This window comes from Mesoplodon bidens, assembly GCF_964165515.1.
Source record: "Mesoplodon bidens genome assembly, chromosome: 10".
Taxonomy (NCBI): domain Eukaryota; kingdom Metazoa; phylum Chordata; class Mammalia; order Artiodactyla; family Ziphiidae; genus Mesoplodon; species Mesoplodon bidens.
Genome location: NC_138172.1, coordinates 6,354,746 through 6,370,038, shown reverse-complemented (window position 1 = coordinate 6,370,038; position 15,293 = coordinate 6,354,746). Strand labels below are relative to the sequence as shown.

At 44.1% G+C, this 15,293-nt stretch overlaps 1 protein-coding gene across 1 annotated transcript in view; it reads left to right on the top strand.

Moving 5' to 3' along the window:
- ATG7 (autophagy related 7) overlaps window positions 1-15,293 on the top strand; it is a 239,995-nt gene that overhangs the window by 30,273 nt on the left and 194,429 nt on the right. The window contains exons 7-9 of the mRNA XM_081247220.1: window positions 466-615; window positions 11,066-11,154; window positions 12,758-12,879. Of these exons, the coding sequence (XP_081103346.1) occupies window positions 466-615; window positions 11,066-11,154; window positions 12,758-12,879 (361 nt within the window). The remainder of the gene's footprint in view (window positions 1-465; window positions 616-11,065; window positions 11,155-12,757; window positions 12,880-15,293) is intronic.

Below are 15,293 nucleotides of genomic sequence, written 5' to 3'. Positions count from 1 at the left end.
TTCCTGTGAACATGCTAAAAACAACATTGAATTGTGCACTGTGAATTAGTCAATTGTATTGTAAGTGAAGAAAGCATGCGTCAGTAAAGCTGTTAAAAATTATAGAAAGGGTCAGGGAAAAATTCATCTGTGGTAGATTCATGCTTGGCTATCACAGGAGAGATAATGTTCAGCTGCCTCTCTAAACCTTTGTGGTGACATCTTAGGGAACCGGGAGCCATCATGCTGTTCCATACAATGTCCCTTTATGCCCCTGTCTGAGACACTTCACCATGCATGTGGAAAGCATCATATAAAAGTGAGGTGGTATGATTTGGGGCACTCTTAGTTTGTTTGCTGCAAAAGTGTGATCAGCCATTTACAGTCTTCTGGCTTGAAAGTAATACCTTTTATTTTATGTTAATTTTTAGCTCAGAACTAGATATGTAATTGTCTAGAGAATAACTCAGTGTTTCCTGTTTTCAGATTCAAGCCCTTGAACGAGCATATGATGATCTTTGTCAAACAGAAGGAGTCCCAGCCCTGCCTTACTTCTTAATCAAGTATGATGAGAACATGGTGCTGGTTTCCTTGCTTAAACACTACAGTGATTTCTTCCAAGGTCAGAGGACCAAGGTCAGAGAAACTTTGAGTATCATTTTATTACCCAGTAAGAAAATCTGATGTTCATGTTATGATAGACCACTGCAAAATTTGTACTCGTTTAGGTTTCTTAAGCCCTACAAAGAACGTTTCAGAACCTTTCTTTATCTTTACCCTCTTCCACCCCTGCGGTTCCCAAATCAGCTCCTCCGCCAGATTTTCTTAGCTCTGTGACACCTCAGAGTAATTTTGGATTCCTCATTTCCTCTTAGTGGTAAAGTTATTTCAGTTTTTCTTCCTGATACATTTTGTATCTATATTTTCATTTATTGCCAGAGCTACCATGGTAGTTCAGGTCCTGGTCCTCTCACGCCTGGACAGTGAGAGTCTCTTGCTTCCCCATGGGAAGGACCTCCCTCAGGCCCCTCACGTTCCCTGTGTCATTCACGGATCAAGAGTTCACGGTGTCTTCCTTCTGCCTCCAAACCACCTTGCCTGCCTCACCTTCCACTGTTTTCCTTACAAACCATTGCTCCAGCTAAGATTCTCTGTTTTCTGCCAGACATTCCCCCTAAGCAGATACACCTAGAACTTTTCCTCCATCTCTCTTTGTCCTCGTGTTGTTATCATCTTCCTGAAATAGGTCCTGCCTGTGGGGATTCTAAGAAACTCTCTCCCCTTGTTGAAACCCTGCCTCCACAGTGAGGCCTTCTCATGGTGTGGCAGGTGTGACCTGTCCCCTCTGAACTCACTGCCTTTGCCCCCCGACCTCCCCCTTGCCTGCTCCACTCACTCGCTTGCATACACTGCCTTTTGTGCTGTTAGACTGTAAGCTCTCAGAGGGCAGGGACCAAGTCTGACGTATCCGTGTCAGTGTAGTGGCCAGCCCTTGTCCCAGGCCCTGAATACAATTCTTTTGAATGAGGGAAAGAGTACTGTGTCTTTTCGATGTGATGAGATACATAGTAAGGTGTCTTAGCCATATCAGACACTGAAAGTTAAAAATAAAAAAATTCATGATGCGTATTATGCAGTTTTGAAATTAAGTGGGAGAATTTCAGTCGCTGTGTAGATGTACCAGAGCTGAAAAGAGACAGGCCTCTCCCTGATGCCCTGACTCTTCTTAGCCTGAACTTCAGATACCTTTTTGTAAGTACACTTTTTTTCTCAAACACATTAGCATTTTGTTTTTCAGAGGGAGCCCTGTTTAAATTGATGACTGAGGACTGGATTTTTATTAAAATTCTCCCCACGACCACCCCAGGCATGTTCACGGAACTGTAGCTAAATTAGTAGCCATGAGACCAACCACTGATGATTTGAAGCCCGGTCGAGGGCGAGGCCATGTTGTGATGGCAGGCGGGGCGAAACGGCCTGGGTGTCAAAGCAGCTGGATTTCATGTTGTGTGTGGTGATTGCATGGTCCTCCCCAGAGGGCAGCTCTACTGAAATAACAGTTTGCAGAGCATGTGACAGTTTAAAAGGGGCTTTCATGTACTGGATCATGTAATAACTTGATGAGATAGGTATTCTCAGTATCTGCATTTTCTGTTTGACAAAAATGAGACTCAGAGTCACACGGCTGAATTGTCTCATTCCAAAACCTTTGCACTTTCTTCCATTCCATTCTCATGTCACTGGGGGAGAGGTGGTCCCTGCTTGACACTTGGAATCAAATAAGTCTGGCTTTGATACCCAGCATTGCCACCTAGTAGCTCCGTGAACTTGGGGAATTTGCACACCCTTTCTTCACCTGGGTCTACCTGTTCTGTGGTGCTAATCCTACCTCCTACACGGCTGCTGAAGGTGAAATGTGATGATGTGGATAAAATGCCCAGCATACAGCAGGTGCTCACTTTCTTTCTTTCTCAGCAGCAGCCAGTTTTTTTTTTTTTTTTTTTGCGGTACCTGGGCTTCTCACTGTTGTGGCCTCTCCCGTTGCGGAGCACAGGCTCCAGATGTGCAGGCTCAGCAGCCATGGCTCACAGGCCCAGCCGCTCCGCAGCATGTGGGATCTTCCCAGACCGGGGCACGAACCCGTGTCCCTTGCATCGGCAGGAGGACTCTCAACCACTGTGCCACCAGGGAAGCCCTATCAGCAGCAGCCAGTTTTTAACGACTGGACGACTCTCTGGAGTCTCCATTGAAGCAGTCTTGGTGCGTTCGCCAGGGCCCCGACCTGGAGGCCAGCCACTGGCCAAGTCAGACACAGATCCTTTGCTTGGCTAAGGTTGATCTCAGGAAAGCCTGGCATGGCTCAGCGCATATACCGAGCACCTCCTATGAGCCAGAAATTATGAAATATTATTATACCTGTTCTTGCCTTCTAGGGGAGATGAGACATTGACTTGTGGAAAGTTAACTAGAAACTCAAGTCACGGAAGAGAAGTGCCAACGAAATAATATGGATGATACTTTTGGTTGTTTATCTGTGCATCTGTGCCCAGTCTGGTTGTAGGCAGGATCACCTGAAGCTGTGCAGATTGGTGGGCTCTTAGGAGTTTCATGGCCTCCTGGCAGACCTCCCTTCTGTGGTCCTGAATGTCCCATCCATTCCCCACACTGCTGCCCAAACGCATTTTCTAACACAGAAATTGCATTGTGTCACTCTTCTACTTAAAACCCTTCCTTGGTTCCTGTTGACTTCAAGATAAAGTTAGAAATAATTAGCATTCAATGCCTCTTCAAACCTGGCACCTGCCTATCCCTCTAGCCTTACCTTCTGATGCTCCCCGAGATGCATCCTATGCTGTGGCTGCAACTGTGACCTCCAGACGCCCCTAATCCCCCCATCTTCCCTCCATCTTCCCACCTTCAGTCACGCCTGTCCGTTGTCCCTCCTGCACCTGGCTGATGCCTCACCCCACCCCCTTTCCGGTTCATCACCCCTGGGGAGCGCTGGCAGATTCCTTGTACTGTTTGATATCCCTCTTCTGTGTCCTGGTAGCAGCCTCTCTCCTGGCAGTGACTGGGCTCGCATGTAATCTTGGTTTGCTGCTTGTCTGCCTTGCCCGTATCACCGACCAGCCCGTGAGCGGTGTTAGCACAGAGACCGTGTTATACCCCACAGCGCATCCTCTGCATTTAGCGTAATGCCAGACACTTAATGGCCACATGGTGTGTGCATGTAGAGAGGAGAGAGTTCCTTGTGGACAGGCAGAATCACTTGTGGACTTGAGCAGAGCCCTGAAGAAATGATTTCTGTGAAACCTACGTATCACTTCACTTGAGGTCTCTCCGGCCTTTATGGCATGGATCTTTTCACTTACTTTCACATAATGCCAGTTGCTCTTTCGTGTTCCTTGAGTCATGAAGTTTCTTTGAAATTTTTTATCCTGTTCTTCCACAAATAGGCATTGTTTTCAGTGTGAGCTCCCGCAGTTGTGCTCTGGCTTCATATTTTATTTCCTGCCTCCTCTTACCAGGACTTTGACTCCCGAGAAGCCACTGTTCCTCTGTGAGCTCTGGTGTCCTCACGGATAAGATGGAGAACTGTTGGAATCCCTCCAGGTTTCTCTCTTTTCAGTTTGTTTTCTCTTCTGGGGGCGTCTGGTGCCCACGACCCTAGTGACCACATTCTCCAGCCTGAACCTCCTCTGGACCCCGGACTGCGTTATCCAACCCCCTGCTGCCTTCTCCAGCTCCTCGAATTCAGTATCTCCAAGCTGAACTCGTGATCTTCGCCCAAGTCTGGCCCTCTTCTGGGCATCGCTGTCTTGATGACACTGTCATCCATCCAGTCACGAGAGCCAGAAATCTGGGCAGCTTGCTAGACACCTCTCCATCCTTTACCGCCCCCTTGTCCCATAGATTTCGTGTCCTAAACTTCTGTCGGTCTGCTGCCTTTGCGTTTCTTCTGCCAGCACCTCTATTTGAGCTTCATGGTCTTTCATCTGCTTTCCTGCAGTACCTCCTAACGGGGCTCCTTGTGCTGCTCAGGCCTCCCCCAGTCCATCCCCATATCACCCCAGGCAATCCTCTGAAAAGCACATCTGATCATGTCACTCTCAGAATGAAGCATAGCAACGCCTTCTCTCCCGTGCTTTAAGAATAGACACCTAATTCCTTCACGTGGCGTACAGGACTCCTCATGGCCTGGCCCCTGTGTGGATCCAGCCCCGAGTCCTTCTGTGCTCCCCTCAGAGGTGCTGGGTGCCCGCCTGCTGCAGGGCTTTTGCACGTGCCTCTGGCCCGGAACTCCTGTCTCCTTTCTCTCCTTCTGCCTCTTCTCTCCCCACCTCCACGCCTCCCCTTTGCCCAGTGAAGTGTTCACTCTTTCTTCAGATTGAAACTCACTCATGATTCCTTGGGGAAGCCCCCCCTGACCTCTGTGCAGAGGTTTACGCTGCCCGTAATGGGTTCTCCTGGGGCTGCGTGGCTCCTCTTTGTAATATTTAGCACAATGGTGTTGTACGTTTTCTTGAGGGACCTTTGATCTTCTTCTCCCATGTCAGCGTAAGCTCCATGAGGGCAGGTATCCTGTCTGATTTTTCACCATTGCATCTACATCCCGTGGTATCATGTCTGGTGTGTAAATACAAAGGGGGACTGAGGGCGTGAGTGCATGAGTTGTGCGGATTGGAGCTCACATATGTGAAGTACCTGGGTCAGTGCCCCTTACATAGGAGGCCTTCAGCAAGCGGTAGGTTACTCCTAATAGGGCTCATGATAAGTGTTCTCTTTCATATGGTCTTCTGATTAAGGCTGTGTTGCTTATAAAGGCGTTCCCAAATTGTCTGTGCACCTAAAGTCAATAGGTAGTATGAGTCGTAGACGTGCTTGGTGGTCGGACAGGAGACAGAGTATGGGGGAGGTGTGTCATCTGCTGTGGGGAATTTAGAGCAGTAGTTCTTAATTTGAGGAAGGGATGATGGTCAAACGTATAACCTCTGAGAATTTGGTGGAAGCAATCGATCCTTGCCCACCAAAAAATAAGCATCTAATATCTAACGTCAGGGGATCCACAGAACACTGAAATGCATTCCTGGATCCTCTTTGGGTCCCTGACTTAGAGGAACATGAAGGGAAGGACAGGAGTTAGCCTGCCCTGGTGGGGAGAGAAGGCTGTGGGATTGCTGAGATTTGGAGGTGGGTGGCCCATCTGTGTTCCCAGCCAGAGCTGGGACCTTTGCACCTGGAGGTACTGCCTGTTCAGGTCCGGAGCCCCAGCTCGCTGGGAGGGAGTGGATGCCTGTACCTGAAGAGGGCGCACTGTCCACTCAGTCAGCAGTGGCTGCGGTTACCCTGTTCTGAGTTCTGACTGTGTGTCCAGCACAGAGCTGGTCACTCACACATGGTGTCAGTAATCCTTCCAACACCCTGCAGAGTGAGTAGTATCCTTCTCACTTTACAAGTGAGGAGAATGGAAAGGAGGCTGGGGAATGGTGGCCCCTTCACATGTGAATTATCTTACCTCCTATAGTCAGAATGCTTCCCACAGTGGGAAAAAGAGCATCCACGTTTTTCTCAGTAGCTCACAGCACGACATGACACAGTAGGAAGGCCAGATGTTGGGTCCACCTGCGACCTTGTGGGCTGTGACCTCTGAGTCTCCGTTTCCTCCCCCTCTTCCGCGTAAGATGGTTGTGAGAATTAAGATGACGGATATAAACAGGCTTTGTTAGGTTTTACTCACATGTTATAATTGTTCTCATTGTATTTTCTTAGAATACATTTGTCAGCTTTCATTTTCAAAGGAAAATGATTTTCTGTGGACAGACCTCCATCTCCCGCTATTCTTTATAGATGGACTTTTGAGGTCCTGAGTCATGCAGCCAACTTTGCCTTTACCAAAGAAAGGCACACTTTTCTTGCCTTTTTGGTTTTAACAGAAACCTGGAGAAATTAGGCATGGCCTGCCTGCAGGAGAAGTCCTTCCGGAAATTTTCAGAAGGCCCCAGAGCACCCAGGAAGGTTTGACCAGTTCACTAATGATGCTTTCTTTAAAGTAAAGCTGAGTAGCAAGTGCATCTTTGATTGGTTTCTTCTCGTTTCTTGGATGACTTAACGGTTGTTAAAGGTGATCGCTAGGGGATCCCTTAATGCCAAACTCCTTTGACTGTTACTTGTAGTTAAAAATACCTGTTACATTGTGATTCAATAATCATATTTATGTGTGTCTTCAGATGTATATACACACGCATAGAAAACTGAAGCAAAACTTTCACAAAATAATACTTTGCTAGGGGCTATGCACTCTGTTTTCTATCCTGTTCTGTCTTTTGAAAAATGCTAGTTGAGACCCAGTGAGTGATTTAGGACTCGCAAATAGCTCATCACGTAGAGTTTGGACAGTGCTGTGTGCCCACTTCGAGAATACTGGCAGGTAAATGAGCTGCACTTGGTGTGGTTCCATTCATTATTTTTATGTCCAGCTGTATCTTTCTGTTTTTAAAATCTCACAAAGCTCTTCAATTAAGTTTTTGGAGTTTTTTTAAGTAAACACTTCGTGTATTTCCTTCTAATCTTATGTGCATTTTTCTAAAGGCTAAGATTCTACTATATTCTGCTTTATTTTAGTATTTTAGCATAATATGAAACTCTACATTAACATCCTTTTTAATAAATTTGTATGATAATGTATTTACCAAGTTTTTGACATTTAGGTTTCTCATAATTCTTCACTTTTAGGAGCTTCTTTGTGCATGAAATCCCATACTCCCCTCCCCTTGTATTTTGAATTATTTATCTCCTTAGGAAAAATTTCTAGATGTGGAATTACTGGGTTCAGAGTTTGAACATTTTAAGGTTTGTAATTGGTCGCATGCTGGTAAATGTTTGACAGTGGGCTCTTGACGATGTGGGTACCCTGATTTTGTAGTGTCTGCTTACTTCCGTGGTCTCAGCTCTCCCACCGTGGCCCATTTCGGGCTCCCGTGTGAAGTCACAGGCTGCGGAGCTGGGGAGAGATTGGCCCAGTCTGCTCTCCCAAGCCTTGGGGCCCCTCCAGCACCACTGCTTGTAGTAACTGTGGCCACAAGCTGCCGACTTTTTCTCCTGCCGCATTGAACGTTCTGTACATTGCCACACATTCAGTAGGCTGAAAATGGGCCTTGTTTAAGTTCTGCTTTCCCTCGAAGAAATGACTCCACTATGGGTCACAGGGCCACCGCACTGTTGCAGCAGTTCTGGTGGTTACGCTGAAACAGCCCCTGTCACTATCCCGTTGCCAATCCTCAAGGAAAGCTTGCTTGATTGAGTTTTACTTCTTTCTTCAGAGCAATTATTTTTTTATTATTTCTTTAAGGAAGATGTTGGGGGTAGGAGTTTATTAATTAATTTATTTATTTTTGCTGTGTTGTGTCTTCGTTTCTGTGCGAGGGCTTTCTCTAGTTGCGGCGAGCCGGGGCCACTCTTCATCGCGGTGCGCGGGCCTTTCACTATCGCGGCCTCTCTTGTTGCGGAGCACAGGCTCCAGATGCGCAGGCTCAGTAGTTGTGGCTTACGGGCCTAGTTGCTCCGTGGCATGTGGGATCTTCCCGGACCAGGGCTCGAACCCGTGTCCCCTGCTTTAGCAGGCAGATTCTCAACCACTGCGCCACCAGGGAAGCCCCAGAGCAATTACTGAAGATTAAATATTTGGGAAATGTTTTGTAATTTTGACAACATTAGCCTTTAATTCTAGGGCTGTAAAATCTTTGGACAAGAGCAATAAATAGCAGAGGAGCAATAATTGGTCTGTGTTAGCGGGGCTCTTTCTTCTCTTAGTGATCTCGGCATCTTGGCAGCCATCTGTGACATCGCCATGCATTAGATATCTGAACTTTTTCCCTAAACTTTTAAGACACATAATCTCCCTTGTGCATTTCCCGTTATATTGAGTGTTGGGTAATAGACAGCCATTTGTCAGATAAGCATGTATTTTGGCAATGTGGAAATTTCTCCACACACTCAAGTTGACAATTTTGCCCTCTTTTCTTTCTCATTTTGTACTTTTTCAGCAAATTGCTGGGTGGATTGCAGCCAGATCATTACTGAACAACTTCAATGAATTGTATGCCCTCAGCCAAGGAGAAAAGAGTGTTTATTTCATAAACCTTCTAAACAAAGGGTTTTTTTGCAATGACATTTTGTTTCTTTCTGCTGATGTATTGTAAAAGGAAGAGATTTGCCCAAGTTCACACAATGAATTTGTGGCAAAGCCAGTTCTAGAATCCAGATCTCCTAGCCAGTTGTTAATTTCTGACTGCCATTTAAAAAAATCTGTTTACCCATATAGTTAAACTGGCTTACCCAGCCTTGTATGGACTAATTCCTACAATGATTGAGGTTCCGGATTTGGTTCCTAAAGCACTTAGAAGATTTTGGAGTCACTTTTGAATCATCAAAGGAAAATTAAATGGTATTCAGCCTAGTGTCAAATGGATTCTGTCATTTTCCAGTCCGGATGCTTGCTCTTTGTACTCATGCATGCCTCATGTGGGTAGGAGAGTTACTTTAAGGCATTTTCAAGCTGACCTCCCTTTACGAGTAACTGATAAATTTCTCTTTAGTGGTTCATTCCTTCTCTGTAATTCATTTTAGGTCAGGTTGCTCTAAGAAATTTATCCCTGGTCTTCTCAAAAAAGATTTCTTTTTCTTATTACCTTCCTGCCTCATTGCCTTTGTATTTAGTGTCAGAAATATGCTCATTCTTTGAAATTAGGCATCCACTTGTGGTATCTAAAGTAACATTCTAATTTATATAATTTAAACATCACTTAGTCCCAACTCTACAATTGCAGATGGTAAAACCTAGACCCAGAGAATATTTGATAAACTAGAGAAGATAACCTTGAAACTGAAGGTAGGTAACTGTGTAAGGGTGATAGACTGAACTGAACAAAGACGTCAGTGAATCTACCACAATAGAGTTTATTTATATTGTTGTTACAGTTACCATTTATTGAGCTCTTGTCTTGCTCCCAGTCTCTGTGCTAAGTGCAGGTGAGAGTTACCCTCTAGATAAGAAAATTAAGGCATAGAGAGGTGAAGTAAATTGCTGAAGGTCAAATGAGAGTAAGTGACAGGACATTTGATCAGAGCCTAGGTTTATGAAGTCATACTTGAAAACTGAAACTCAGCATCTCTGTATGAATGGCATTTCCTGGATTGATACTATCAGGGTTCTTCCCAAATAAAAATTGAAGAGCCTTTAGACACCTGGTAAGATTGAGCCTTAATAGAGACTGTGTTGTTTTGTAAGCTATATAGGATTTTTTTTCTCTTTAATGGTCTATAAAGCTCTATAATTCTGGAGCTAGAAGGAATCCTTTGAGGTGAAATTATTTTACAGCTTCATTTTACAGGTGAGGGAAGACCTTCCCCAAGGTCTTAAAATCAATTAGCTGCAGGATTAGAATGCATGCCCGCTGGCACTCCAGCCAGTGCTTTTTTCACTGCATCAGGCCATTCTCTTCTCTTCTCTGCTGGATAACAGAGAGGTAAATGCCTTCGGTGAATTTTTTAAAATGTGACGTTGAAGCAGTGATTGCTTAATCATGTAGTATGCCTGGCAGATGCCCTCTGTCACAATTGATAGAGGGGAACGAAATAAAAAGGTGCCCCACGTGGTGGCGGTGGCCAGCTGGACCAGAAGAGCTCCAGGGAGACAGTGTCTTCATTCAGAGGGAGCGTTAGGCTAGAGGCCTCATTCTCAGAGCTCTCTTGCTTCCCAAAGGAACCCGTCTCTTAGACCATGCTCTCACCTTCTCACCCAGGAGAATCCCAGAGGCATTCTGTTGTCATGTCTCCTTCATCAGCTCTGGTCTGTAGGAGAATCGTGTTTAGAAATCAAGATCTCATTGTCTTTTGAGAGGAAGGAGACAGAAAAAGTGAAAGATGTTATGTATAACGTACAGAGGGCTATGGAAGCAGAGAGAGGACAGGGTGACACCCTCCACCAGGGGCAGTCTTCACTGAAGATATGGTGTTTGAAGTTCAGTTGAGTTTTCCAGTTGGCGATCAGGGTTGGGGGAGCTGGAGGAGGGAGGAATGAGAGGAAATATATGTTAGCGATATCAAAGGCATCCTGCTTTTTAATTTGGTCTCACAATGGATTTACAATGGTAGTGACCCTTCTTTGATTTTCTCATTACATAAAAATTAGCAGTTTTCTCAGATGATGTCTCTTTGTGAGGGGATTTTCTCTGTGTGAGCCCTGACAATTGCCCTTCCTCCCTCCTGGTTTTCCTTTCAGTCTTCCTTCCTTCCTTCCTTCCTGGCTCCTTCTAGGAACTAGAATGTGTCTAGTTCCTACTCTCTTCCAGGCCCAATGCGAGGCACAGGGGGTGCAGAGAATTTGACAGCCCCTGCCACCAAGACGTTCTCTTGTCTGGTGTGAGGTCCTCTGGCTTTCTTCTCTTCCTTCTAGCCCTTCACCAAGTGTCTAATTGTTGATGCTTTTGCAAAACAGCATAAATAGGAAAGAGGAGGGATTAGCAGTGTTTGTGTTGTGAATCTGACATGATACTTGCCTCACTGAGAAAACCTTTTCTGTTCACAGATAACTATTGGTGTATATGATCCCTGTAACTTAGCCCAGTACCCTGGATGGCCTTTGAGGAATTTTTTGGTCCTAGCAGCCCACAGATGGTATTCACGTGTGTGTGTGTGTGTGTGTGTGTCTGTCTGTCTGTCTGTCTTTGTCTATATGTTTTTGACATTGTGCCTAACTATATCTTATATTTCTGTTTTCCCAAATGGATTTTTTTCACTGCTGGCATAGAAACCAGATAATAAATCAATAAATCAGTCATGATCCCGTTTCCATCAGTGGTGAGCCTCTAAGCAGGTCTGTTACGGAGCTTCAGACTCTGACCATACAGCCCTAAAGATATTTTAGAGTAGGGCAGGGCCAACAGCTGGAGGTCCCCATCCTGAAATTCTCTAGCCCTCCCTTCAGCTATCTGAGTCACGTTCAGATAGGATTTTCCTGTTGCTACCATCTGCCCTTTTTCCCAACCTTAGACTAAATAAAACAGACGGTAATATACATTTGAAAAGATGCTCAACATCATTAATCATCAAGGAAATAAAGTATAACTAGATACTACTCATTAATAAAGATAATAAGATACCATTATGAAATACTACTACATACTCACCAGAATGAGTCTAAAAAGATGAGGATACCAAGTGTTGTCAAAGATGTGGATGAATTGGAACCCTCAAACACTGCTGGAAAACTGTTTGTCAGTATCCACCAAAGTTAAAAATATCTATAGCTCAGCAGTTTCCCTCGCGGGTATATAAAGCACAGAAATGCATACTCAGATGGAAGCAAAACATACACAGGAATGTTTATAGCAGCATTATTCTTAATAACCAAACACTGGGAATAACCCAGATGTCCTTGAACAATGAAATGGACAATAAATAGTGGTATATTCACTGCAATGGGATGCGATGCTGTAGTGAATCTGAATGAACTACTGATACACATATCAACCTGGATGAATTTAAAAAACATAATGTTGAGTGAAAGAGGCTGGACCTGAGACAATACGTGCTCCCTGGTTCCATGTATGTAAAGGTCAAAACAGGCAAAACCCACGTCTGGACTTAGAAGCTGGAGCAGGAGTTACTTTTGAAGGGGCTGGTTATTGACTGGGAGGAGGCATGAGACAAGCTCCGTTATATTTAGGATTTGGATATTTACCTCTGTGTCTGCTTTACTTAAATAACAGTGTTCACTAAAGATAGCTAGATGACAGATCATCTGCAGAGGGAGAGCGTTATACTTGCTTGTCCTGGTGGTGAGTCTGTAGAGCTGTGGGCTTCCTCACCACTGCCCGAGCTGCCGTCTCGTAGACTGTACGTTCAGGTGGGAGAAGGGGGACCAGAGGAGCCCATGCTTGTCTTGGAGTTTCTTTTTAATATCTTGTGAGCTTTTTTTTTTCTGCATTTAAGATTCATTTGTCAGAAGTATTTATGTGCAGTGTGAAATTGTTATATAAAACTCACCTAAAAAGAAATCATAGCCAGTTCAGCGCTCAGCCTCTAAACACTTGGACAAAGGAAGCCTGCGTGGATATGTTCAGAATCTCTCAGAGGTTAAGGTCATCCCCCGAGGGTGTCAGGGAGGCATAATTACAATGAATTGAATCCTCTCCACCTGGGTTTGCCGAAGCTCTTACGTGAGCTCTTTCTTTTCCTTCCTTAAAAAAAATTTTAAAAAATCTGGGCCCGACCTCAGGAGTAGCAGTTTCCAGTCTGTTGAAGTCCTCTGCTTCCGGGACCGCACTCTGCAGGGGATGAGAGACGTCACCCACAGCATCATCTTCGAAGTGAAGCTTCCAGAAATGGCATTTAGCCCAGGTAACTTGCCGGTCTTTGAGAATGCATATACTTATCATTTACCAGAAACCAAATTAGGTTTAACTTTTCTTTCATCCCTTCACAATGGCAATGGAGGTAGAAAAACGTACAGCTCCTACCTCTTTGCCACTAGGAACTCTTCCCTGGAACAGAGGGCATGCTCTGCAATTCAGACAGGAACAAAGGCAGAGATTGTCCTCAGGGTATTTCCTCCAGGCAGTTTTTTCAGTCCTGAGAATTTTTTTTCCCCTCTATTTTCTGTTTTTGCTTAACATAAAATCTTTATTCCTTACCTTCTTACAGGAAGAATGAAGTATTAATGCACCTACGTATTTATTTGTTACAAAAAGTTGTGTGTGATCTTATTCTCCATATAGTAAGCCAGTCAGCAAAAGTGCCATTTCTCCTTCCACGTTTAATATTCTTCATCTGATCCTGTGAGCTAGGCATCAGCTATTCTCCCTGTTTCATAAGTTAGGAAACTTGGGCTCACAGATAATGTTATATATATAGATGTGTGTGTGTGAGTGTGTGTGTGTGCGTGCGTGTAGATATACATACATGCATTTATTTATTTATGTTTATGTACACATCACAAGGACAGAATAACATACCCAAATTTGAGTAAAATAAAGGTAATAATGCCCACCTCATGGAGTACCCCTTATGAGGAATCTGACTCCTATGTAAAAGACAGACACAATGGTGGCATATTATAGTTCCTTAATAAATGCTAATTTATGGTAATTTCCTATCTTACGCAAAGCCGAGAACCTTTTCCAAGATGACCCCTCAGATTTCTATGTCTTACGTGTTGCCCAGAGTACTTGTACAATCCTACATGGTTTAATTTGCTCCATACAGCACCTGCATTGTTCCAAGGAACATTGCTTTCTTTAGTCCTTGGATCACGTGCCTTAATGTGAGTGTGTGTTTTGGGGGTGAGGGGTGTTAAAATCTCTGCTTCATCAGGCAAAAGAGGAAGCTGTTTACTTGTTAGTTTAGAGCCTTAAAATATCTATCGGCTCTCTGCCGTCTTTAGATATTTAATACATTTGATTTAGCACCCTCTTCTGGCACATTCTAAAATAGCTTCCATGTGATGTTTCATTAAGCCGCCCCTGGAAGGTAAGCTCCAGGGGAATGAGGTGAGCAGGAACTAACCAGTCATGCGGCCTCGTCTCCACCTGGCAGGCCACCAGCTCTTTCCACATGTCCCTCACTTAATCCTGCCAACTACCTTTTGAGGGAGGCACTTTTCTTTCCATTTTTTAAGATAACGTCACCGAATTACTCTTACTCCCTGCTCCCGGTGATATATCACTGGTGCTTGGTGAAGCTGGCAAACCCAGGACACGCCGTGCAATTCCATTTGAAACAGAGGTTTTCTGTAGCGCAGTAGCGCTACAAGTCTTTACACTGGACGTTGAGTGTAGATTATTTAGTTTAAGAAAGGCAGATGTTCCTCTGTTTTCATGTAAATTAATGTTTTCCCTCTTAGCTGTAAATAAAACCTCATGATAAATAAAACTTTGTAAAGTTATTCTGTATTGTAATGTGAACTGAAGGTATTCGCATGGTAGTGTCTTTTAATATTTCTGACATCCCATAGTTACAATGACAGTGTTACAAGAAATGCAATGTTGAATATCCTGTGTCTTCTTCTGCTCTTGGTGGTGCAGGCAAGCTCACTCCCCTGTGCTGATACAGAGTATTTGAGCAGCTGGCGGAGGGAAGCAGCAAACATGGCTGAGGATCGGAGAGCCCTCCTTTCAATTCCTGTCCTTGGTGTGCTCCTCCTCTTTGTCCAGCTAGGGGAAGACAGGGCCTAACTTTCCCCTAAAAAATATTTCCTCATTAATTTGGGGTATGTCTAATATGGAAGCAGATATGATAGACTAAATATTATGGCCACCTATAGTATTTTTTAAAATTATCAGTAAGTTTAAAGTACATCTAATTTTCTTGAAATGGCTGTAACATCTTGAGTACAGAGATGTTTTCATTTGCAGTGACATTTTGTGTTTGTCTTATAATTTCTTATCTGTAACAGGACAAAGCTAAGGCTGGAGTTATTAATTATAGTACTAGACTGTGTTTCTGAATTTCTTGTCAAATTTCTGTGCATGTGTTAGAGAAGCATTTTTAAATTTAACATGAGAAGAGTAAGAAAATCAAACAAAATATGAGTTAGTAACTGGTTTGAACTCTTTTTTCTTCCCAGAAAAATGATTTTGGAGTTCTTATCCTCTTTAAGAACTCAAATCTATTATTTCAGTTTTAATCTTTTGTGATGTAAAAAAGGACCACACCAGAGCACCTGAGTTAAAACAGGAAAAGGCTCATTTGTTTTTCGGCTCCGCGCTGTGAAAGATACCCTCAGCCAAGTAGCTTTTGAAGATAACTGACCCCCT